Raw genomic sequence first — 25,928 nt, 5'->3', positions numbered from 1 at the left:
TTACCTAAGTTCGCAATGACACAGAAGGTATATTTGCATGCCCCTAAATGTACTTTCAACTCCGATCCCTTTGATATAAGAAATTATATCGGCCCCTGCTTTTTGACGTTCATTGGATTCATATTTATTTAATGTCTAATCTCCGTGTAGGTGACTCAGCAGGGCCTAATGGTTGAGGACCTGGAGACCCAGCTGGAGGAGTCACACGTCCTACTCCGGGAGATAAACAACCAACTTGACGACAAGGAATTCAGTTCATTAATATACCCGTTAGAGAGTTCATCATTAATATTCCCGTTAGAGAGTTCATCATTAATATACCCGTTAGAAAGTTCATCATTAATATACCCGTTAGAGAGTTCATTATTAATATACCCGTTAGAGAGTTCATTATTAATATACCCGTTAGAGAGTTCATTATTAATATACCCGTTAGAGAGTTCATTATTAATATACCCGTTAGAGAGTTCATTATTAATATACCCGTTAGAGAGGGATGATCAAAGTGATTAGATTTATGGTTGTTAAAAGGGATGTGCATCGTTAATATACCCATTAGAGAGGGATGATCAAAGTGATTAGATTTATGGTTGTGAAAATGGCTGGGCATCGTTTTCAAAAAAAAAATCGGAAAAACGATAGTTATTACTTTCGTTTTGTAATTTTCAAAACTTACTAACAATCGTTTTTAGAAAAAGGCTGAGTGTTAATTTTAAGCTTTCAAATACAAAAACGAGAGGGAAAAAAACCATATTTTGAATTAAAAACTATCGTTTTGTTTAAACTTTATTTAAGCACATTTTCTCGTTCGAACCGTGGTTTGTCGATTAAGATTTTTATTGTTCAATGAAATATGCTTTATTTGTCGTTTTCATTCCAAAAAGATCGTTTTCATAACTATCGTTTTCATTCCAAAACAATTGTTTTCAAAATCATCGTTTTCATTCTAAAACGATTGTTATTCCAATTTTGAAAACTATTCTTGTTTAAACTGTCGTTTTCCGGAATGATCGTTTTGAAAACGATTGATTCGTTTATTCTTCTTAAAAACTATCATAACTTAGTTTCATCCTTTTCAAAAACGATCGTTTTCAAAATGATCGTTGTTAGTTGTCGCATATATTGTACACAAAATACTTCAGTGATTTCAGTCATCTTTCTGTCCTCTCCTTTGGTTAAGCAAATGAACTGAAATTTTGTTCTGAAGGACACAAAAATGGAGGAGCTTGAAGAACAAGTTTACGAACAGAAAGTAAGTTTAATTTAGTCTGAAACCAGGTGCTTTGTTTCCCCTTTTCTATTCTCAATTTAATGTCGCCATTTTTTCATCGTTTTCAATAAAAAAATTCGCGGCTTCGACATTTTTTAAATTTCAACCAGCCTTAACTCTTCCCAGTTCTCTGTGGTCGTGTGAGTTGTCTCGCAAAATTTGGGCCCGATCGGTTCAGACGTTTTTTATGTTTATTGGAAACAAGTAAATTATAAATTTAGATAATGATATAATTATTTATCCATATTCTATGTATTGTATATTATATATAGATATGTATATAAAAACTGGATCCAAATTTCGCGGGTTTTTTTTCAATGTAACCTTAGATAATTTGCATTTGTTTATCTTAAAATTTGTCCGCCTTCATCATTATTAATTCAAAGATTTTATAGCGTTTTTAATTCAGGACCTTTGATTCGCTTTGTTTTTTCAGTTAAAAATTGCAACATCTTTTAAGATTAGATTTGCTGGAATATTTTTTTTAGGAAAAGCTTGAGGCTAATGAGGAGGTTAGGATGGGGTTGGAAAAGGAGCTGAACCTCATCAAGGAGAAGTACAACACCGCTCAGAAGTTCCTTGGTAAGAATATTATCCCTAGTACTTGGAATCCATTTTTTTTGTCCCAATCCTGGATCCGTATCTTTGATCCAAATCCTGGATCCGTGGATCCGTATATCCGTATCTTGGATCCGAATCCTGGATCCATATCTTGGATCCGAATCCTGGATCCGTATCTTTGATCCGAATCCTGGATCCATATCTTTGATCCGAATCCTGGATCCGTATCTTGGATCCGTATCCTGGATCCGTATCTTGGATCCGTATCTTGGATCCGTATCTTGGATCCGAATCCTGGATCCGAATCCTGGATCCGTATCCTGGATCCGCATCTTGGATCCGAATCCTGGATCCGTATCTTGGATCCGAATTCTGGATCCGTATCTTGGATCCGAATTCTGGATCCGTATCTTGGATCCGAATCCTGGATCCGTATCTCGGATCCGCATCTTATTTAACAAATTACAGTTCTAAAAGTGTTTAAAGTAACCCACCAGGATGCCAATACCCTAATCACAGACACAATGATGCCCTTGAAACTATTCTCTGGTCAATAATGTAAAAGAAAGCGTCGATTTTCTATGTTTAAAAGTGTTCCGTTCTGATAGTTCATATAATTCATATGTTTGTTTCTTTAGTATAGAAATGCGCAGGTCAATTAAAAATAATAAGTTTTTAATATCATGAACATTTATCTCTAATTCATACTTGATCTTGCAAAGCTTTTAAGGGACCGTTGTGAATCGGACATTGCCATCTTTGCTTAGAATGTCACTTAAAGTTACGCAGTCACTTTTAGCCCCTTTAACCAAAAACAAATTTTCAAATTTTTAATTTAATTTTTTCTCTGACGATTATTTAAACTTGATTTAACCTTTAATGATTAGGAAGATTTGGTTGATATTACATTAGATAATTTTGAGGACCCGGAACGAACCAGAGGGTTAAAATGTTGCTCTCCATCCGTTTCCTTTGAATATAATAAAATTACACAAAAATATGGGGTTTTCTGAACTTGTGCCTAGTTGCAAAGAAGCCCATGGGGTGTACATTTTCTTAAAACATCATTCCCCTTCCCCCCTTTTAAAAAGAAAAATTTTCTCTCATGTTTGGAATGGTTTTAAAGTTCAGAGTTTTTTATCGCTAAATTGGGTAAAATAATATTTTTTTGGGTAAAGTAAAGTCCTTTTCCAACCCTCCACAAATCTTTGAAAATAATGTTTTTTAAATATATATCCAACTAGCTGAAGGGCCCGGCGTTGCCCGTGGAAAAAAAATGATTTCGATTTTTTTAGCCTACAACACGGCCACCCATGAGTTTCCACAAAAAAATTTAGCCCATTCGGTCCTGCCGTTTGACCGGCTATAGGCAACATATATATATATATACGAATGTCTTGTTTTATTTTATAGATATATCCTTTGTTTAGATGATGTTCAAAGTGAACTAAAGAGCACACAAGATTGTCTTGAGAAACTGAAGTCTGAAAGTGAGGGAGGAAAATTGGTTATCTTGCAGGAGGAAAAGCAACAGCTTCTTGTCTCAAGGTATAGTTTTATACTTAGCGCTCAGCAGGCAGACCTGAGCTTGCAACTCTTGTATTGAGGATATCGGGATCGGGATCAATGGTTGATCTCGATCTTGTAGTAATTTAATTTTTATTCGGTAAGTGCGCTGATATCTAGTATCAAGAGATCAAGCAGATTCTGCATAAATTCAATAGTTACCAGTGTGGATATCGGGATCAATTATGATTCAAACTGATTAAATTTAATTTCGTTATTTTTAACGATTTAAAGTTTTAAGACTATTCTCTGGCTTTGTTGTATGTTAAACGTTCGTAGTCCTAAAGTATACGGGGCCAGGGGGATGGAGGGGATTGAAGTTAATGAATTTGAGCTAGGTAGCTGAACTTCATACCGCCGCCGGTTTAAATCCAGAATTACCGATCCAAAGTTTAAGATTCATGAAGATTTGAATCGATGATTCATGATTTGAATCGGCAGTGTTTGTTCAGCGACCTCTCCAATTAATGTCTGTATTAACAGGACAAAGTTGATTGAAGAGTTAGCTGAGCTGAAGAGTGAGAAGCTCAGTAGTAGTCAGGAGATGGAGGTCAACATTTACCTAGACGAAATCAAGGTCAGTTAAGTCATTTCAGTCATGCTGTAAGTGGTCTGAAAGTACGAGTTAAATTAGGCAGTCCAGTCATCTCAGTCAGTCAAGTTGGTTTTGTCAGTCAAACTAATTCTCTTTAGTTAAGTTTTCTTTGTCAGCTTTGTCCGTTAAGTCACATTTGACAGTCAAATCCATTGTTGTCAGTTAAATCCATTTTGTCAGACTAAGTGAGTATTATAAGTTTAAATTATCGCAAAAAAACATCTTTTCAGAACGATTTGAAGAAAAGCGAGAAGTCTAACCTTGAGTTGGCAAAGACGATTTCTGATTTAAAGGACGAAAATATTCGTCTCAAGGACGAATTGGAGACTCTTCAACTGCAGTTGGACGAAGCTAGATCTGCTCGATCAGTGGACGATTCTAGTCTAGAGGTATAAAGATCAAGATCAATTTAATAAGATTTTTTTTTTTTTTAATTTAAGTTACGCGTCTAAAACTTTAATTACATAACTAGGTTTACAGGGCGCGTCGTGTCAATCATTTTGGTGAAGATATATCTGCACTGTGCTAGCTTTTCCTACATTGTTAAATAATAACAAGACAAAGTTCGCAGATTTTCCTGCTCTCCTGAGGGCGGATCAAAAAATATATATTTCGAGGCAAAATATTTCCACTTGGACAAAAATACCGTTCTTGGGGTCGTGTGAGATAAATTAGACCTATGTCCGAATTTAATGGATTTGAGCCGCGTCTTAAATACACCAAAAACCGGTTTCAATTGAGCGCCGACTTAAATCTTGAAAAAATGAATACGATTTTAAGTGGGACCAACCATATTTGAGCCGCGGCTCAAATTCTTTAAATTCGGCCTCTGGTCGTTTCAGCTATTTTGACCCACACGAAGGGCTTTCTAGATTTTCAGGGAAATTACTAATTCAAGTTTTCTAGATTTTTGTTGATATTTTTTTAATGTGAATTTCTTTGTTTAGGATGATGAACTCTTCAAGCTGAGGAACGTGGTTGAATCCTTGACCGAGGAGAACATCCTGCTGAAGAGCGAGCAGGAGGATCTGATCAAGGAGCAGAATGAGTTTAAGGTGGAGAGGGATGGGTTGCTTAAGGAGCAGGAACAGCTCCGAAAGGACCTGGAGAAGAACAGTGCCCGGCTGAGGACAGAGAACTCGGAGAAATCTATTCTTGAAACAGAAGACTTCGAGCTGACCGAGAAGTTAATTTTGAAGGTGACTTTATTTAAATTTCTTTTTATGCATCTTGTTATACCTGTATCTATACAGATTTCATCCAGTTTTATTTTTTTAGATTTGAGAATAAGATTTCATCCAGTTATACGTTGAAAAATTGCTTGAATTTTAAGATTTTTTTTATTAAAAAGTTATTTCCTGTTATCGACTGGTTTATTAAAAATCTACCTAAAGGAACTGAGTTCTTGCCACTAACTCAAATATTCTCATCCCTAAAATTAAAGGTTACTTTAATTTACGTGTACATTCCTTTAAATCATGTCTGAAGTCTTAAATTCTTCATCTAGTTATTTTTTATTTAATTAGGAGCAGGAGACAGAGGAGTTAAAGAAGAGTTTAAAATCCGCCAGGTAAACTACAGTGATAACAATAAAACTCTGGAATAGGAAGACGCCTTTAGGAATCAGGTTGTAACTTTGAAAAGTACAATGAGCACAAGAGACACAGCAATGGTGCTGAGTAAACAGACCCATTTCAAGACATTAGTGATTTTATAAGTGTCAAATTTGCTTTGTTTCAACATCAAATACACTTAAGTATTCTTATAATGTCGTCTTCCTATTCCATTGTTTTTGGGTTATTACTGAATGAAGTTGGGTAAAACTGATAGTCTTAGTTAAAGTTAACAAGAGAAAATTTGTGCTATTATCAATTTCAATTATAATACATAACAGTGCTTTGTTCAAGGTACTAATTCAAGGAAAGTTATTTCAGAGGTGTGCGCATTTTTTGTTCTGCAGTGTACTGTCTTTGCATTGGGCGGAAAAGTAAACACAAGACGGATGTCACAGCCTGACATGGAATCCGTTTTCATAAAAATAATCTATGAAAGATTTTGGTCATAGGAAACTACTAAGTGAATTTTCTAAATTATCAAAATTAAATGCTTTTAACCTTTTCGGATACTAAACGAACACTGATGCATCTATTCTTGTTTACAAAGTCGGCCCAGAGAGAACTGGTTTCAATATGTACGCAGAGTATATGCGACCGCAATTAACTTTCCTTGCATTAGTACCTTGGCTTTGTTATCCTTTCTATCATTGTCTTGCTCAGCAGTTTTAACTCATTTATATAATAAATATCAGTGTTTTTCCATTCTTATTTAGTGAATCTTTATTTAGCATTGATAAACTTTTTGGAGGTTTTTTAACCTAACGCAGTCAAAATTTCAATGGATTTAATCATTTTAGACAATTACGAAGAAAATGAAATATGACATGATAAATTCAAAAAATATTTTTTTTTTTTGAGCTATGTAGACCACTTCCCATAGGTTTTAAAAAAACATCCTGTGAAAACTGACAACATAGAGAACAATATTAGCCTGAGTGTTATTAATGAGACCATATTTCTATATTTTGTCGCAAACTGACAACATAGAGAACAATATTAGCCTGAGTGTTATTAATGAGACAATATTTCTATATTTTGTCGCAAACTGACAACATAGAGAACAATATTAGCCTGAGTGTTATTAGTGAGACAATATTTCTATATTTTGTCGCAAACTGGGGTATTACCCTAATAAACATAATCAAGTTTATCACTTCCAGCGAATCACTGAAATTTAAAGAATTGTCGATGTAATTTTTAAGCCCTCAATTAAAAAAAGAAAAGGTTGCATGTTCCATTCTCAACGGTACCTTTAAACTTCCGTCTGATCACAAATGATGAAGCTATCCTTGTCACTTGATGATTATTTATGCAGCATAGACTAGGAATAAAATTAAAAGAATTCAACACTTTAAGATTAAAAACAACAATATTTATCTTATTGTTGTAAAGGTACCCCTTGTGAATCGGACATTTAACTTTTTAGTTAAGGGATCTTTTACAACTAATTCGTCATTTAAGAATATATTTAAGTGAGAATATATTTAAGTGAGAATTTATTTATTTTCTACTTTTCAATCTCAAGGGATGAAATGATGGTTCTTGAAAGTCAACTCTGCAATGAAAGGAAAGAGAAGAATAGAATCCTGAAGGAGATCCAGGAGAAGGAGGAGGAACTGGAGAAGAGAAGGAAGGAAAGGATGGAGGAGATGGAGAAGGAGTTGAAGGAGATGGAAGAAATGGAGAAGAAGTTGGAAGATATGGAGGAGAAAAATCAGTTGGAAACCATGGAAAAGGTTTTTATAAAATATTATTTCACATAATTTTGATTCATTTTGCTTTACAAAAAACTGTCCGTTTTTGAGGGATAATGTTTAAAAAGAATGTAGATATCAAATTTAATACCTTATAACTTAAAGAATACATTTAATTTAATTTTATTACGGCCATGTCCTTTAAAAAGGCAATATTTAGTCAAAAAAGTTCTTTAAAGATCATTAGTTGACATTTGAGATTTATGTTTTGAAACCCAAAAATTCAAATCCGGATCAAGGGATTTGGATCCAAAGCTATCAATTGTGAATGAACAGTTATAGGTTTTTTTTTTTACATTTTCAGGAGAAAACTCTGAAAGAAGTGAAGGCCTTGATATCCCAAGTAGAAGAGAAGAACACTGTGCTAGAGAACCTGAAGACGGAGTTACAAAACATAAAGGAGAGCTCTGAGAAGAGTCTGGAACTTGAATCTGAACTTGCCGAAATAAGATCAGAATTAGATAATCTGAAAGTGGAGAAGGAGAAAATACAAACAGAGAAGGATGGATTGGAAAAGGAGATTATAGTTGTAAAAACAAATCTAGAGAAGGAGAAGAAGGAGAGAGAAGAGGAGAAAAAGGAACTTGATGAAAGAATTGGTGCTATGACTGATAAACTGAATGAACACATAGAGAACCAGAGTAAGTAATTAACATTAATGTTTCGCCAAAAAAAAAAATCTTTAATGACCATTGACCACCACTTCCCTTCTTTTTTATTGGAATTTTAACTTTCTGAATTTACTCCCAAATTTTTTTCGAATACTAATACAGGAGCGTCGACCCCTATTTCATTGAATGATGGGTTCTCTGCAAATAAAAATGATAATCATTAAGAGATAAGGTTTTTTTAATATGATTATTTATGATTTATACTTAATACAGGGTTCCTCCCAGACCAAATTTGGGTCAGTTTACCTGACCCAACTGACCTGCCACTTTCAAATTTGAAAGTTTTGGGCAAAAATCTGCCAATTAAGGGAAAAAAATTGCCAATTTAGAGAACTAATCTGCCAATTTTCGGGAAAAGATATCAATTAACGCATAAAATATAATGCATAAAAATTGCCACAAAATGATGAATGAGCTTTTAATCTGCCACAAACATAATCTTAGTGCATGAAATCATCCACAAAAATTATGAATGAGCTTTAAATCTGCCACAAACAATCTTAATTCATGAAATCTGCCTCAAAAATAATGAATGTGCTTTAACACAACCATAAACTTAAAGCATGAAATGAGCCACAACAATTATGAATGAGCTCTAAATCTGCCACAAACATAACCTTAAAGCATGAAATCTGCCACGAAAATGATGATTGAGCTCTAAATCTGTCACAAACATAATCGTAATGCATAAAATCTGCCACAGAAATTATGAATGAACTTTAAATCTGCCACAAACATAAACCTTATGCATGAAATCTGCCACAAAAATTATGAATGAGCTTTAAGTCTGCCACAAACATAATCTTAATTCATGAAATCTGCCACACAAATCATGAATTAGCTTTAAATCTGCCACAAACATAATCTTAAAGCATGAAATCTGGAACAAAAATTATGAATGAGCTTTAAATCTGCCACAAACACAAACTTAATGCATGAAAACTGCAACACAAATTATGAATGAGCTTTATATCGGCCACAAACATCATCTCTATGCATGAAATCTGCCACAAAAATTATGAACAAGCTTTAAATCTGCCACAAACGTAATCTTAATTCATGAAATCTGCCACAAAAATAATGAATGAGCTTTAACATACATAAACTTAATTCATTAAATCTGCCACAAAAATAATGAATTAGCTAAAAAAAATGGCACAAAATAATGTTAACACATCAAATGGCCCAAGTTTTCACTGAAAGTATTCAGATACATAAAGTCTGCCAGCAAATAATGTTAACACATAAGAAATTATATAGAAAGCTATACCCTGACACACTTCTATCTAAAACCAAAAAAAATTGCCACACATGAAATTAAAGCTTAGAAACTTAAATCCTTAATGCATATAATCTGCCACAAAAATTATTAACAAGCTTAAAATCGGCCACAAAATTGTTTTAGCCGCCGCAGAAAACTGTGTGTAATTTCTGCCACGTTTGCTTTTATCCTGACCTGCCACAAAAAACCTGGGAGGAACCCTGAGTCTTTATACTTTTATACTTTATATGTTCGGGGGGGTATTTGATTGATACTATTGTTCAGGTACAACCAGTATAATTGAACTAGAGGGTAGAACCGGAAGCCTGGAAAAAGAGCTGGCCACTAAGGATTCTTATATCAGGGAACTAGAAGATATAATTATGGAAAAGGTAAAAAAATTATAGAAATAAAACTCTGTCAATCCGAAAAGAATTGTTTTCAAATTGTAGTTGAAAATGGTATAAATATTCAAGTAACAATTTTAGCTTTAAAATCTTGATTTTCAAGTTGCCATTTTCTGTCAGTATGATAGATTTAAAATTTGAAGAAATCGATCAATTTTCATTTGTATCGGCCAAAAGTGGCCCTTGTAAGAGAGCATATGAGATAGGGTCCGATCGGTTCAGCCGTTTGGACGTTTGTTGTATGAAAACTAGCAAACACACAGTCAAGTCAAAAATATTTATTGTTATGCAAATCTGTAATATAAAGCTCTTTGTCCAAATATATATATTTGAATGTGTATGTATATATATATATATATATATATATATATATATATATATATATATATATGTAGGTTATAGCTGGCCAAACGGCGGGACCAATGGGTACCCTTAGGGTCTTAGGGTAACAGAGGCTTTTAAAAAAAAAATATTTTTTTTACTGTAAAATTTTTTTAAAAATTTCAGAGAGTCTTTTCAAAATTCCACGGGCAATGCCGGGCACTTCAGCTAGTATAAAATATATATATTGATTTTAATCATTACTTTTAAGGAACTGAAAATATCTGAGCTTGAGAAACTAGAAGTGAAAAAGGAAGCCAAGGAGAGCTCAGGAAAGGAGGAGATATCAAACCTTCTTAAAAAGGTGAAAATAGTGAATTTTAAAAAATTAGCTCTGCATTAAAAAATCTGTGGGAAATGAAAATCTCTTATTAAAATCTTATTTAAAAACTGGAAAAGAGCCCAATTGAATATTTAGAAAAGATAATTCAAATATTTTTTTTCTTCTTTTTAGGCTTTTTTTACTCTTCGATTTCATTTGTTTTTTTTTCCTTTCTCTATTTGTTCATTTTATTTCTTTCCAAAAGTACAGTGTTCTGCACACCCCTCAATAAATGTTTTCTTTTTTAGATAAAAAAGCTAGAGGAGGAAAGTCAGAGAGCAGAAACTGCTCTGAACGACGAGCTTGAAGCTCAGAGAGTATCTAACAAAACCTTAAGAGCTGAACTAAAGACTCTAGAGAAAAGCGCGGGAGAAAGCAAGAACGACGAGAAAATGCGCGAACGATTAGCAGAGTTGGAATCTGTACTAGCGGAGAGTACAGCTGAGGGAGATTGGAGGGAGAAGATGAGGAAGGAGAGGGAAGGGTTGGAGGAGAGGGTGAAGGAGTTCCAGACTACTGTTCAACTTCTTCAAGAGAAGGAGGAGGAAATAAGAAAGCTCAAGGAGGAAGCAAGGTAATTCATAAGATGGGATAACCCTCCTTTCTTTTACCCCTCAAAAGCTTAGTCTGCTAAAGAATGAAATTGGCTGAAAAATTGTATATTTTCAATTGTGGTTTCTCTGTGAAAGTGACTTGCGCAATTCTGCCTCAGAAACAAAAAAATAATTTGTCAGAATTAAACACTTCTCAGACATGAAAACAGCAATTTCTTAAACACTATTGATCTGATAAAAGTGGGAATGGTATCGGTAACGCAATTCTTTTGAAAGAAGATCATATATAATGATACCAAACTTAAATTTTTCTACAGATTTTGCTTTCACAGTTTACAAGTAAATAATATTTTTCCACCTAATGTTTAGCAAAATCTGATCCTGTTGTTGAATGTTTAGAACTGCCAAGGATGAGAAGAGTAGAGAAGAGAAGAGAATTGATGAGTTGAATAAGAAGATGGAGACCCTAACAAGACAACTCAAGGATGGACAAGATGAAATTAAAATATTAAAAAGAGCAACTAAACATTCAGCTGTAGAGACACAGGTTTGTCAGGAAGAATAATCCGATGGTTAAAAAAGTTATATCCAATTGTGAGACAAATTTTTTACCTTGTCCAATTTTTCTCCAAAGAACAGTTGAACAATATTTTTGTTTGCTCAAGGGAAAGAAAGTGAAATTGCGGATTTTCGTTTTAACCCTTAAAAATTTGTAAAAAAAAGTTAAGGATTTTTAACCCTTAATTTGTGAAAGCTCTGAACCTGGCTACCATAGAGAATTAAAAAAGGAGGTGCCCGGCGCAAGAAAAAACATCATGCAAGTTTTGTTACTTTGCTGATGCACCCTTAATGTTCAGGAGTTAGTGGAAGAGAAGAAGAAGAGTTCTCAGCTGCAGGTTAAGCTGGTCAATCTAGAGAAGGAGATTCAGATTCTACAATCCTTGGAGGTAACAATCCCTTTATATGAACCTTAAAGGATACAATCCCTTTATATTAACCTTGAAGGATACAATCCCTTGATATAAACCTTGAAGGTAACAATCCCTTAATCTAAACTTGGTGGTTAAAATCCTTCTCTAATACTTTTTGGTGGATAATAATATCATCATTTTGGTTAATTTTTGACTGTCAAAATATTGACACGATCCGTTAAAAGAAAACTAGTATAGAATTTGAATTATGTTAAACTCAGTAGATTTCGTGGAGCCTACTGAAAGTCAAAAGCTTTATAAGATTATTAGGATCAAACACTAGAAACCAACTTCCAAAACTCCCATGTTTACTGTTTACCCTGTATTCTAGGAATCTAGGAAGAGGGAGGATGGAGTCCTAGAACTCCCTATGTTTAGTGTTTACCCTGTATTCTAGGAATCTAGGAAGAGGGAGGATGGAGCTCTGGAACTTCTAAGAGAAGAGATTAAACATAAAGCAGAAGAGGTTAAAGTACTCCAGGTATAGATAGAGCATAAAGGAGATGAGATTAAACTACTCCAGGTATAGATAGAGCATAAAGGAGAAGAGATTAAACTACTCCAGGTAAAGATAGAGCATAGTGCAGAGTTGAGATTAAACTACTCCAGGTATAGATAGAGCATAGTGAAGAGTTGAGATTAAACTACTCCAGTTATAGATAGAGCGTAGTGCAGAGTTGAGATTAAACTACTCCAGGTATAGATAGAGCATAGTGCAGAGTTGATACTAAACTACTCCAGGTATAGATAGAGCATAGTGAAGAGTTGAGATTAAACTACTCCAGTTATAGATAGAGCATAGTGCAGAGTTGAGATTAAACTACTCCAGGTATAGATAGAGCATAAAGGAGAAGAGATTAAACTACTCCAGGTATAGATAGAGCATAGTGCAGAGTTGAGATTAAACTTCTCCAGGCATAGATAGAGCCTAGTGAAGAGTTGAGATTAAACTACTCCAGTTATAGATAGAGCATAGTGCAGAGTTGAGATTAAACTACTCCAGGTATAGATAGAGCATAGTGTAGAGTTGAGATTAAACTACTCCAGGTATAGATAGAGCATAGTGCAGAGTTGAGATTAAACTACTCCAGGTATAGATAGAGCATAGTGTAGAGTTGAGATTAAACTACTCCAGGTATAGATAGAGCATAGTGCAGAGTTGAGACTAAACTACTCCAGGTATAGATAGAGCATAAAGGAGAAGAGATTAAACTACTCCAGGTATAGATAGAGCATAGTTCAACCAGAGTTCGTAAATTGAAGAAATTAGTTAAACGTTAGCCCTTTCAATCAATTTAATAACTTTTATTTTACTCAATACTCATATCTATAAATTTACTCTGTTTGGTTGTTTGTTTTTTAACTAATAAACTTAAAAACGGCTGAACCAATTTGGGCCCACATTTTTTGTGGGACCTAACATAATCCCAGAGATGGTTTATGTATGATCGAATTTGAAAAAATTTGCCTACACCAAAATTCGATTTTTGAAATTTTTTTAAATCCACTTATTTCATAAAATGCGCCAATTTTTTTTACATTGTTCTAAAAGATAATGTTCACAATTGAAATAGAAAATGTGCGCGAAGCGCCCTGTAAGCCTAATATTCATATACTTTGTTTGTTTGGGTGTTTGTTTGTAACCGATAAACGTGAAAACGGCTGAATTGATCGGGTCCACATTTTTTGTTGCACCTTACGTAATCCCGGAGATGGTTTATGTATGGTTAGATTTTAAAAGAACTTACTTCAAAAATTCAGATTTTTCTGAATGCACAATCGACAACCCTACGTTTTCTGTCCTATTTTAGTTCAATTACTTTTCTCTTAATTAATTCTGGCCTCGTTGATCTTCAAAGAGAGATCTGGATTTATGAATAAGAGATGTATTTAATAAATAAGTTCAAAAGTTTCAGTTGTAGCTCAGCGCCATCTTTAATAGTTCCAAGCTTAGTTTAAAAATCATTTATAAAAACATTTTTAACTAAGCTAAATTTGTCCTAAAAATTATTTCAATGTTTGATTTAATGTTTTGCAGGAAACTGTTGAGTTTTTAAAGCAGGCTGAAGATGCCAAGGAGTATGATATAAACAGACTTAAGGTAAAAATAGTTCATTTTTATTTCATACGCATTACAGAACCTGGTTCAGAATCTGTTATGAGAAAAGTTTATTGTCCAATATTTGTAGCCCCCCGGCCCCCCCTTTCCTCCACTTATTAGGTTTTTTTTGTTGAGCACACTAGGCATACTGAAAAAAGAGAGGTCGAGGGTACTTCTCAAATTTTCAAAACTATTCACAAGAATGGCGTCGTAATTTTGAGTATTTAACCGTTTAACAAGTTACTTTTCGATTAGCAATGGTTCCCTAAATACACCTTTCCTGATTGACAATGGTTCCTTAAATACACCTTTCCTGAGTAACAATGAGGAATAAATAATGATGTTATTAAATTGAAAATAAAATATAAATTGTCTATGCTGCATAAATCTGCTCCGCATATTACTTATACTACAACGACGACCATGAATGACAATGACAAGGACGACAAGGACGTCAATGACAATGAAAATGATGAAAATGATGAAAATGATGAAAATGATGAAAATGATGAAAATGATGAAAATGANCAATGATGACAATGATGACAATGATGACAATGATGACAATGATGACAATGATGACAATGATGACAATGATGACAATGATGACAATGATGACAATGATGACAATGATGACAATGATGACAATGATGACAATGATGACAATGATGACAATGAAAATGATGATAATGATGATAATGATGAAAATGATGATAACGATGACAATGATGAAAATGATGAAAATGATGAAAATGATGACATCGATGACAACGATGACAATGATGACAACGATGACAACGATGACAATGGTGACAATGATGACAATGATGACAATGATGACAATGATGACACTGATGACAATGATAATTTTAGGAAGAGAAAACAAGTTTAATGGCGCACTACGAGACAAAGATGAAGACATTCCAGCAGGAGATGGCCAACATTAAATCTAAGTAAGTTTTTTTTTAATTAGCCACAGGGTGTCCCACAAAGAACAAATGAATACACAAAACATGCTTAACTTAACTTTCCTTTTATATTTTTAAGTTTGTAAACCAAGCTAAGGACGTTTCTGGTTCTATCGGTTTTCTAATCCGAATTTGAGGGAAATAGGACTTGGGGTTCCTGAGTTATGATCGGACATTTATCATTTTTATTTATAGAAGATGAATGTTCGATTCGATTTTCTGCCTTTAAAAGGGTATAAGTGGTACGCTAAATGGTAAATTATTTGGCAAATAAAGAACCAAGTTTACAGCTACAGGGAATCATTAATGTTTTAAGAATTATTTCTGACGTCTCCTGCTTTTTGAGTAACCCTGTTCATGGATATTTTCTATATCTATATTAGAGATTCCCTGCTTCAGTTCTGCAAAATGGTCTGGTCTGGTCTGGTCGAATCTAACCAATCTAACTAATCTAGCCAATCTAGCCAATCTAGCCAATCTAACCAATCTAACCAATGTAACCAATCTAACCAATCTAACGAATCTAACGAATCTTGCTAATCTTACTAATCTAACTAATAAATCTAACTAATTAATCTAACTAATCTAGCTAATCTACCGAATTTAACGAATCTAACTAATCTTACAAATCTTACAGATCTAACGAATCTAACGAATCTAACGAATCTAACGAATCTAACGAATCTAACGAATCTAACGAATCTAACGAATCAAACGAATCAAACGAATCAAACGAATCAAACGAATCTAACGAATCTAACGAATCTACCGAATCTAAAAAATCTAACGAATCTAACTAAACTAATTAATCTAACGAATCTTACTAATCTAACGAATCTAACTAATCTAACGAATCTAACTAATCTAACTAATCTAACTTATCTACTAATCTAACTAATCTATTGAATCTAACTAATCTAACGAATCTGATCTAATCTAATCGTGTATTTATTATTTCAAGATCTGGAGACACTGTGTTACTAGGGGAAGCAATGGCTAAAGCTACTCCAACCAAGAATAGTGCAGAGTTTAAGGTATTATTGTTGTTTTCAATATTTCTTAATTTTCTCTTATTTTAAATTCTTGGTTTATTTTATCTCCAAGGATAAGAATTTTACAAGTTTAGTACGCTACTGACAAATGTTAATGATAATGATAATGATAATGATGATGATAATGTTAATGTTAATGTTAATGTTAATGTTAATGTTAATGTTAATGTTAATGTTAATGTTAATGTTAATGTTAATGTTAATGTTAATGTTAATGTTTATTGTGATTGTGATTATTGTGATTGTGATTGTGATTATTGTGATTGTGATTGTGATTGTGATTAGGAACTAAAAAATCGGTTGCACAAGATTGAAGAAGAAAACCAAGAACTTAGATCTGAGGTGTCACAACTTCAAAAGCTTCAGGTTTTATTTAAACCTTTTTTTGCAGTTTTTGTCTACTAAAATAAAACTGTACAGTGTACACGGAAATTTAACTGTTCTATGCTTATCACAGCAAGCTTTCATTTTCGATCACAATTTGGACAATTAAACATAAATTTTTCTTTTGAAATTCTGTTCACTATGATCTGTTAACTGTATATTGTATACTAAATACTGTACACAAAATATTGTACACTATATTCTGTACACTGAATACTGTACACTCAATTTAACTGAAATCTGCAAACTGTATACTCATATGTACACTGAATACTGTATTCGGAATTTTGTACACTGAATTCTTTACCTTTATTCTATATACTGAATTATGTACACTGTATTCTGTACACTGAATTCAGTACACTATATTCTGTATACTTAATTCTGTATACTGAGTTCTGTACACTGTATTTTGTACACTGAATTCAGTACACTGAATTCTTTAAACTGTATTCTTTAAACTGTATTCTTTACACTGAATTCAGTACACTAAAAAATGCTGTACAATGAATGCTATACACTGAATTCTGTACACTGAATTCTCTATACTGTTTTCTGTACACTAAATTCTGAGCACTGCATACTGAACACTGTGAACTGTACATTGAATTCTGCAAACTGAATTCTTTAAACAGTATTCTGTTCCCTGATCTCTTTAAATGTAGTCTGTACACAGAATTCTGTACACTTAATTTTGTACACTGAATTCTTTAAACTGAATTCTTTTAACTGAATTTAGTGCACTGAATGCTGTACACTATACTGTTCACTGAATACTGTACAATATATTCTGTATGCTTATTTCTGCACACACTGTATTCTGTACACTGAATTCTTTACAGCGTAGTTTGTATGAAATGTTTAAACGTAGTCTGTACTCTAAATTCTTTAAACTGTAGTTTAAACTCTGAATTCTTTAAACTGTAGGCTGTACACTAAATTCTTTAAAATGAAGTCTGTACACTGAATTTCAAACACTGAATTCTTCGCATTGAATTCTTTAAACTGTACTCTGTACACTGAATTTTGCACACTAAATGCTGTACACTAAATACTGTACACTGAATTCTTTATACCGTTTTCTGTACACTGATATTCGTTACTAAATTCTGAGCACTGTATTCTGCACACTGAATACTGTACACTGAATACTGTACACTGAATACTTTTCACTGAATACTGTACACTGAGGACTCTACACTATATTCTGTATACTTAATTCTGTATTCTGTACACTGAATTCTTAAAGTGTAGTCTGTACAATAAATTCTACACACTGTATACTTTGCACGGAATACTGCACACTATATTCTGTACAATGAATTCCGTACAGAAAATTCTGTACAATGAATTCCTTACACAAAATTCTGTTCACTGAATTTTTTAACTGTTATCTGTATACTGAATTCTGAATACTGAAGTAGTCTGTGCTCTGAATTCTTTAATCTGTAGTCTGTACACTGAGTGTGCACAGAGTTATATACACTAAATTCTGTGTACTGATTACTGTTAACTCAATATAGTACACTGAATGCTGTACACTGAATTCTTTATACTGTTTTCTGTACTTTGAATTCTGTAAACTGTACTCTGATTCTGAATACTGTACACTGAATTCTGAGCACTGTATAATGTACACTTTAAACTGTACACCGAATTATGTACACTGAATTGTGTACACTGAATTGAGTACATTGAGTACTGAACTTTGACTACAAATACTTTACACTGAAGACTGTACACTGACTACATATACTGTTCGCTGATTATTTAGACTGTACACTGATTATATATACTGTACACTGATTATATATACTGTACACTCACTGCATATACTGTACACTAACTGAATATACTTTACACTGACTACATATACTGATTATACTGATTATATATACTGTACACTGACTAAATATACTGTACACTGACTACATATACTGTACACTGACTAAATATACTGTACACTGGCTAAATATACTGTACACTGACTAAATATACTGTACACTGACTACATATACTGTACACTGACTACATATACTGTACACTGACTAAATATACTGTACACTGACTAAATATATTGTACAGGATGAAAGTAAAGCATCGCATGAGCGTGAGCTGAAAAGACTGAAGAAAGCTAGTGAGCTGACAATACAGGAATACAGGGAGACTAATAAACATTTACAAGACCAGGTATAGATAGATAGATTGATAACTTTATCAGCTACTTACAGGGTTACCTAAAAGGATGACACTTCAGAGACGACTGTTCGGAATTTAAATTTCATTACATTTATAAATACCTGCTTTTTTCGTTGACAAAACCATTAATACGCCATATGAAGGCCACATTCAAGGAAGAAGATTTTATTTAATCAGTGTTGCTGGATCTTAGCTACCTGTCCACGTGTATAAGCTTGAGTGTATAATTAGGATAGTTTACTAATAAATATTTTTAAGAGAGTATGGCCTATTCATACAGTGCAAAGAACAAATATGCAGTACGCTTTCGGAGTACAAGTGTATGGGGAGGTCTTGTATCTTGAATTTTACTCAGTTTATTAACGATGAAATATTGCTCTGTAAAAGATTGTAAAAGTACGTCTTCCTGTGAAAATTTAATCCTCCACACGATAAAGGAGTAGTGGATTTTAATAGTTACATTGACAGCAAATTATGCATTTAAATATTTTCAGAAATCACCCCTGAGTACTGTAATATACAGATTGACCTTTGGAAGCGAAGGACATGGCCTGTACAATTAGTAAAGGATTAGCGTACACCATCACTCTATATACTATAACCTCGTTGCATTTAATCTTGGGATCGTCATATTTGAAGAGTTTAAAGCCTTTTTTATAGTTTCATCCGCGGGTATCCCCTGTATATTCTGGAAAGAATGTTAGCTATTTTATTTGTTGAAACGGAGCATGTTAGATTTCCTGATTTCCTGATTTCCTGTAAATGTTATCGGCAGTCACAGGAAATTTTCAAAACTATCAACATCCTATTCAATTTGGTTGGGGTTAGATAGTACCAGAACTAAAATTCTTAGAATTCAAAATATTTTGAGTAAACGCGGTTTTTAAAAAAATTCACTAGAAAAAAAAAGGTTATTTCCGGCATTCATTTCTATTATAAAAAATGGATCAACAATGATTACTTTCATTTTCATTTAGCAACACAGTTTTGCAAATTATGAACTCGCTAGTGCAAGCGAAAATATTTGTTTTTTTGTCGATATGGGTTTTTAAAAATTCGTCTTGAAACACTGAATTCAAAATCATAAAGATATGCTAAAACTTAAACAACATATTTCTAGGCAAAAATAGACTTAAGTGTATTTTTGCAAGAGTACTCCAGAAAAAAGAGCGGTTTTATTGTTACACTAAATCAAGCCAATTATTATAATTTCAAATTACCAACAAATTTGCAATATTCCATGATTGCTCAGCTTAAGATACCCAAATTGTCATCTATCTAGAAAAAAGAATTTAAAAATCGACTCCCTTATGATTAGTGTTCATGATTTTTAATAATTTCAGAATGTTTCTAAGTTTAAATGTACATCTTCTGCTGCGTGTTGGTCTATATTGTCCCTAGGGTCAATTCTTGGATCAGACTAATATTTAAAAGTTTTTTTTTAAAAATGTTTGAATGGCACCTTTCTGAATTGTCTCTCCAGAAATAAGGGTCACTTAAAATTGCGTACATATATTTTCTCAAATCTCAAATTTGACTTGTTTAGACTGGGAACTCTTGTAGAAGCAGTGGACTATTGTTAACTGGAACTGATGCATCTACCCTAGAAGCAGACGACAGCAAATCTGATTATAGTCTCTTAGAAATAACCCCATGCGTCAAGCGACCAGGTATCTCGGTCTTATATTGCCGCCAATTCTAGAATTCTCTACTTAACAACATTTATACCGCGCTTCACCTACATTACCAACCTATGATTCCCCCGTCAGAGGGACGTTAAGTTACTTTATGCCCCTAGGGACAAATAAAAAAAATTGCGGCCCGCTCTGTGGGGTTTTCGTCAAAAAATTCCCGCATTTTCATCTTAAAAGACGATGAAATTGTGTGCAACTACTTTTTCGGAAAATTAAAAATTTTACTTAGCCAAGGGTTCCCTCAACCAATTTTGCCTACAAAACATCCCTTGCTGCGCTCTGGATTTGTGTAGGCAAAATTGTTCTTGGGAACCATTGGTTTAATAAAATTCCCTTAACTTCCCTGTAAAGTAGTTGAGTTCTCCTGGGACCGCTTTAATAAATTGCAAGAAGTTGTTGAACAAGAACACACGTTTTCACTTTTAAACTTTAAATTAAAAAAAATATCCAATAAAATTATATTTTGTTCTTGCAATGCTGCTACATTTGAAATTTTAACTTTCTAATTGAATAAACTTTTTCATAATTATACACAGAAATAATGTTCACGAAAATATATGGCTTTGTCTAAACCTGTTAATTTTTCTTTAATCTAAAATGGTTGGCGGTTAAGGGATAGGGTAAAGTTTTAGAAATAAGATATTTTTAATAGTATGAACTTTTCTCAGGGGGCTGGATCTTAGCTACCTTTCCCTGTGTATTAGCCTGAGTGTACACTAGGGATAGTTTACTGATAATTGATATTAAGAGATTATGGCATATTTATAAAGTACAAACATCAAATATGCAGTACGCTTTCAGAGTACAAGTGTATGGGGAGGTTTTGTATCTTGAACTTTACTCAGTTTTCTCAGACCAGTTCATTAACGATGAAATATTGCTCTGTAAAAGACTGTAATAGTTTGTCTTCCTGTGAAAATGGAATCTTGCATACGATAAAGGAGTAGTGGATTTTAATAGTTACATAGGAAACAAATTCTCCATTTAAATATTTTTCGAAATCACCCCCGAGCACTTTAACCTCGTTGATTTTTCTAGGTCGAGGACGGGGTCGAGGGAACCGAAGTACTCGAACCTCCAGTCTCGCCAGTTTCGAGGATTCAAACACAGAAAACGAACCTGAATCCAGCAGGAGTAAAGTTGGAAGGAAACCTAGGGTTAGACAAACCAGGAAGAATGTTAGTTTTCAGGTTCGTATATGATGCAATACAATGCATCACGAGACGGTGATATGAAACAAATCACGATGCAGTGGCAGTGGCAGTGCAGTGCAGTGCAGTGCAGTGCAGTGCAGTGCAGTGCATCACGATACGTTGCAATGCAATGCACAATGGATTATTTCTGGGATTAACAAACTCTATCAAATAAAAGGCTTCCTTTACCACCTTTCAGCTTTCACCTTTCTTAATTTTGTTCACTATAAATTGAGACTTTTTAAACAGCTTATAGAATAGCAAATCCGCCAATATGAAAAATCCGCGATGATCAGCCACCTGTGCCCTGGGAGTGAGGCGATATAGTATTTTATACAGAATTTAATCTTATAACAAGTGTGTGAATAGGTGATAAAATATGTATATTCTAGGAAGTTTATGAAATAGATAGATCAGGATCTAAGAAGCGTGCATTGAAGGAAAAACAACTGTCTCCAGTTAATGAACTTAAACCGCCAGCTACTTCAGGTAAGGCGAGATATTGAAATACTTACCTCTTACTTTTTTAATTATATTAAAATGAAACTGTATAAATGTCAATGATTTTAATATAGAGCTGTTTTGGGCGGATCGCCTAGTATAAGTCTTCTCCCTAGGGTGACACGGCTCGTTCAGTTCATGGATACGTTTCGGCGGCTAGGAGCGCCCACCCTATTTCATTGAATGATGGGTTGTCCTCTAGCCTAGCCTAACTTTGTATAATAAATATGTAGATACCCTGACCCCTATGGATAGGAAAAGTACTATTAAACTTGTAACCTTTTATAATAAATATTTAGATACCCTGACCCCTATGAACAGGAAAAGACGACGTCTCTACTCCGGTACCCCTCAAGTTAATGAGGTGAATTTAAAAAACTATTTGATCGTTTGAAAGTTAAAATTTACTAACTCATTAACTAAATTAAAATTGGAATACAGATTAAGAGTTGATTGTAGTCTCAAGTCATTTTATAATTTTTTTGTTTGTTTTTAAGTTGATAATTGAATTCGTATGAAGTTCATTGTATTGCACTGAATGCGACCATTAAAAGAGAACAAAATATGATTGTAAATTTCTTTGTAAAGAGTTGGGAACTTTCATTGATTTCTGCTAACTTGATAACTTATTTAAGCAGGTCAATGTTTAAAACCAGCTTTTTACAAAGGTATGTCATTTACTCGCAGAAAAATAGGCACAAATGGACATTTAAACCCCTCGGAGTTCAATGAAAACTCTTGGGTGACGCCCTCGAGTTTACCATTGATAAATCCTTCGAGGTTAAACCCGAGAAGACTGAAATTTGGGGGGGGGGGGAAAGCCTGTTAAAGGAAGATGTAAAAATTCCTGATAAAAAGCAAATTACATTGGGTTCGGCAGATGTGTCAGTCAGTTAAACAATCTAGAGATGACTTCAAGATTGGAAGATTTACGCCTCAATAACTTTCCAGAAGAAATTCTGCGCCAATACATTTTTCGAAGTGTATTATTTTTACAATAAATTTCCATTGGTTCTTATTTTTCTTAAAGTAAATGCTATATTTCTTTCCACATAGTCTAGACTCTACAAACACCTAGCTAGCGAATGACAGAAAGAACACGACGACATTTTAATCATTAAGTGATCGTAAATTTTGACTACTGTAATTTGAAATACTAATCCTATGAATTATTGAGTGTTTAAACAAATGGCATCGTTTTATTTCCAGAAGTTCCAATAACAAGTTTGTTGTTTTTTCGTAACTTTCACGTTTTATTCATTTGAGGTATTCATTTTCTGTATTTAAATAAAAAAATTTAATTCAAATGAGCACAATGTTTTTACCACAATAATTCTCTTTAAACCAACGTTTAATTAAAAAACTTATGCCCAGTTTAAATGATTAAGTGTTCATAAAATCGGTAGTTCACAGAACAGTAGTTAATGTAGCATAGCACATGCCTTTCATAGAGAGAAATGTCGTCAACTGAATGAAACCTGTGAAAGTATTATTTACTTCTGGATGACGTGTATTAATACCTTTCTAAATTTGAACTACTTACATAACATAAAATATTAATACGGCCCAACTGAAGTACAAATTTATGTTATTATTTGGTAGTTTAAATATATTTTTTGACAAAAATTTCAAAATTTCCAAAAATTTCAAACTTGTTTATTCCAGGTTTTCACTCCTCCCACGGATTCTGAGAGTGTAGACAGCCCTCACAGCACTGTCAAACGACAGCTGCGTGCCAGACGATCTAAGAAGATTTAGACAAATTAAAGCTGTCCTCTTTCTATTATATGACAGATAACAGCTGTAGAGAGCCGGGTAAAGGCCTTGACCATGTTGATAAATTGAGGACCACATTTTAAAGATTGACTGAAATATTGAAATTTAATTTTTTATTAAAAACGTAAGCTTGTACTGATTAATGATGTAAATAGTCGTAAATAAAATTATTAAACGTGAAATACATTTATAATAACAACTTATTCTTTTCATGTAAAATAAATTACTTTGATATTTTCATTTTTACTCTCTGTTTTATTATATATTTAATGAGTTAAAGTTCAAAACTCGATAGAAGATTTATGTTGCATAAAAATCGTTCCGAAAAGGAGAATTAGTCAAATTACAATTAATAAACTTGAATTTACTAAGAAAATAAATGCAAAGAATAATTTGAGCCGACGTAATGGATTTTCTATCAATAACTCAAATCTAGTTCAAAGAAGTAGCCATTTTTGACAAAACCTTGCACTAGTCCTTTATTTTCTAGGATACAATTTAAAAAGATTGGAGAAATTTTGTGCATCCGACCTACTAATATTGTGCATCCGACCTAAGAGTGCAATCAACTTAAGAAAGATCGGCAACCGACCTACAGTACATCGGACCAACAGCAGCTTGAAGCTACTGAAAAACCTCGTACGGGTAGGTCTTTAGTATCTTAGGACGGATGTATTACAATCAATCATACCCCTTGAAAGTCAGAAAAAATGACCTCAAAATAAATCAGAAAGTTCAAAAAAGGTTTTTAAAAAGAAATTTGTTAAAGAGTCCAGAAGAACCTAGTGATTTAGCCTTAAATAAAACAAATTTTTGAAGTGTTGATTGTTGACAAATGGACGGATGGTGTATCTTTCGACCTATGCATATCCGCTATATTCCACTTCTGACCTACTAGCACGTGGTTTTCAGCAGTAAGCTGAACATGTGGCCCGGCCTATAGCCTGTCCTAGCCGTAGTGCTCGGTCCAGAAATTGTCTAAACCCAACCTAACCCTGAAATAATAGAAAATAAAAAAGCTGTCGTAGGTAGGATATTGCAGTAGGTCGGAAGTTTAGAAGAGGGCCATTGCGTATAGACGATGTAACTTTATCTATTACCTGTCAACATGTTTAGAAAGAAGTCTTACAGTCTAGTATTTTCAAATTAATTGATTTGTATAATTAAGTTCTATTTATTCAAATAATTTATTAACAATCTTGAATATTCTATTGAATAGCTTTAATGCTGGACAGGGGAATTTTAGGGAATATCATATCTGCAGAATGTGTTGTAGAGGGTGTAATGAAGAATGACAAGTAAATAATTTTTGAGGAATTGTCAGTCAAAATTAGTTTTAACAATAGGCTATAATAAGAGCAATATTTGTGTCTTGTTTTTTATTAGTAACTCTCTGAAGTGCCCGGCGTTGCCCGTAAAATAAAATAATAGAATTTTGAAGAAAAAATTCCAACTTTTTTAAGGTGTGTTAACATATTTTTTACCATTTTTTACATCCTCCCTACGAAGTATTATATAGATGTTGGCTTTAATTTCTTCATATAAACTACAAATCTCGCCGAGTTTTCTGCTTTTATTGGCGGATTTACAAAAAAATTGTTTAAAATTACATTTTTTGAAGAAATTCTTAAATTTCGACAAGCCATACCCATATTCTTCAAAGTCATGTGCAGTATCCGGAGGAAACTTTGGGTGCAAGCGGTTCAGTCGTGTTGAGGACAAATTGTTATTTACATTACTAAAGTGTTTTATATTTGAACAGTATTGGAAAAGAACCCGAGTTGTTTTTAATTATGTTTGAGGATTTTAACCAGAAATTACTGGTTTGATTAAACATTAATTCAGTGTTTTAATCAAACTCATTTCGTTCGGTTTTAGACTCCGTAACAGGCTCAACAAAAAATAAGAGAAGTTTTTAAAAATGTTAAATAGTTTATTATATATTACCTTTGTCATATTTTAATCCTGAGAGAAAAAAGCTAAAACCTTAATTTTTTTCCCATATAGGATAGAAATTTTGCACAGTATTATAAAAGGCGAACTAGCAGTTTTAAAATGTTGGAACTTTCATAGATTTTTAAGGGGCTTCTTTAAAACGTCCAAAACCCCATGGACTTCATGGAGGAGAATT

At 33.4% G+C, this 25,928-nt stretch overlaps 1 protein-coding gene across 2 annotated transcripts; it reads left to right on the top strand.

Moving 5' to 3' along the window:
• The first annotated feature begins 153 nt into the window (after positions 1 to 153).
• Positions 154 to 23,996, top strand: LOC111711741 (myosin-10). Of its 2 annotated transcripts, XM_023486166.1 has the most exons (26): positions 154 to 246; positions 1,208 to 1,252; positions 1,759 to 1,852; positions 3,262 to 3,379; positions 3,881 to 3,974; positions 4,223 to 4,381; positions 4,940 to 5,191; positions 5,519 to 5,562; positions 7,134 to 7,344; positions 7,667 to 8,003; positions 9,580 to 9,686; positions 10,294 to 10,386; positions 10,653 to 10,978; positions 11,358 to 11,505; positions 11,816 to 11,905; positions 12,327 to 12,410; positions 13,968 to 14,030; positions 14,904 to 14,983; positions 15,960 to 16,032; positions 16,336 to 16,416; positions 18,520 to 18,624; positions 20,180 to 20,303; positions 21,366 to 21,517; positions 21,913 to 22,009; positions 22,321 to 22,385; positions 23,687 to 23,996. In XM_023486166.1, the coding sequence occupies exons 1-26, from the start codon at positions 169 to 171 to the stop codon at positions 23,777 to 23,779; spliced, it is 3,213 nt and encodes a 1,070-aa protein (XP_023341934.1). In that variant the 5' UTR covers positions 154 to 168; the 3' UTR covers positions 23,780 to 23,996. The 2 variants fall into 2 exon arrangements, with proteins under 2 accessions (XP_023341934.1, XP_023341935.1); XM_023486167.1 differs by lacking the exon at positions 18,520 to 18,624.
• The last annotated feature ends 1,932 nt before the right edge of the window (positions 23,997 to 25,928 follow it).

Source organism: Eurytemora carolleeae, unplaced genomic scaffold, assembly GCF_000591075.1.
Source record: "Eurytemora carolleeae unplaced genomic scaffold, Eaff_2.0 scaffold1072, whole genome shotgun sequence".
In the NCBI taxonomy this organism is placed as follows: Eukaryota; Metazoa; Arthropoda; class Copepoda; order Calanoida; family Temoridae; genus Eurytemora; species Eurytemora carolleeae.
The sequence above is the reverse complement of the archived record's forward strand: the minus strand, read 5'-3'. Positions and strand labels throughout refer to the sequence as shown.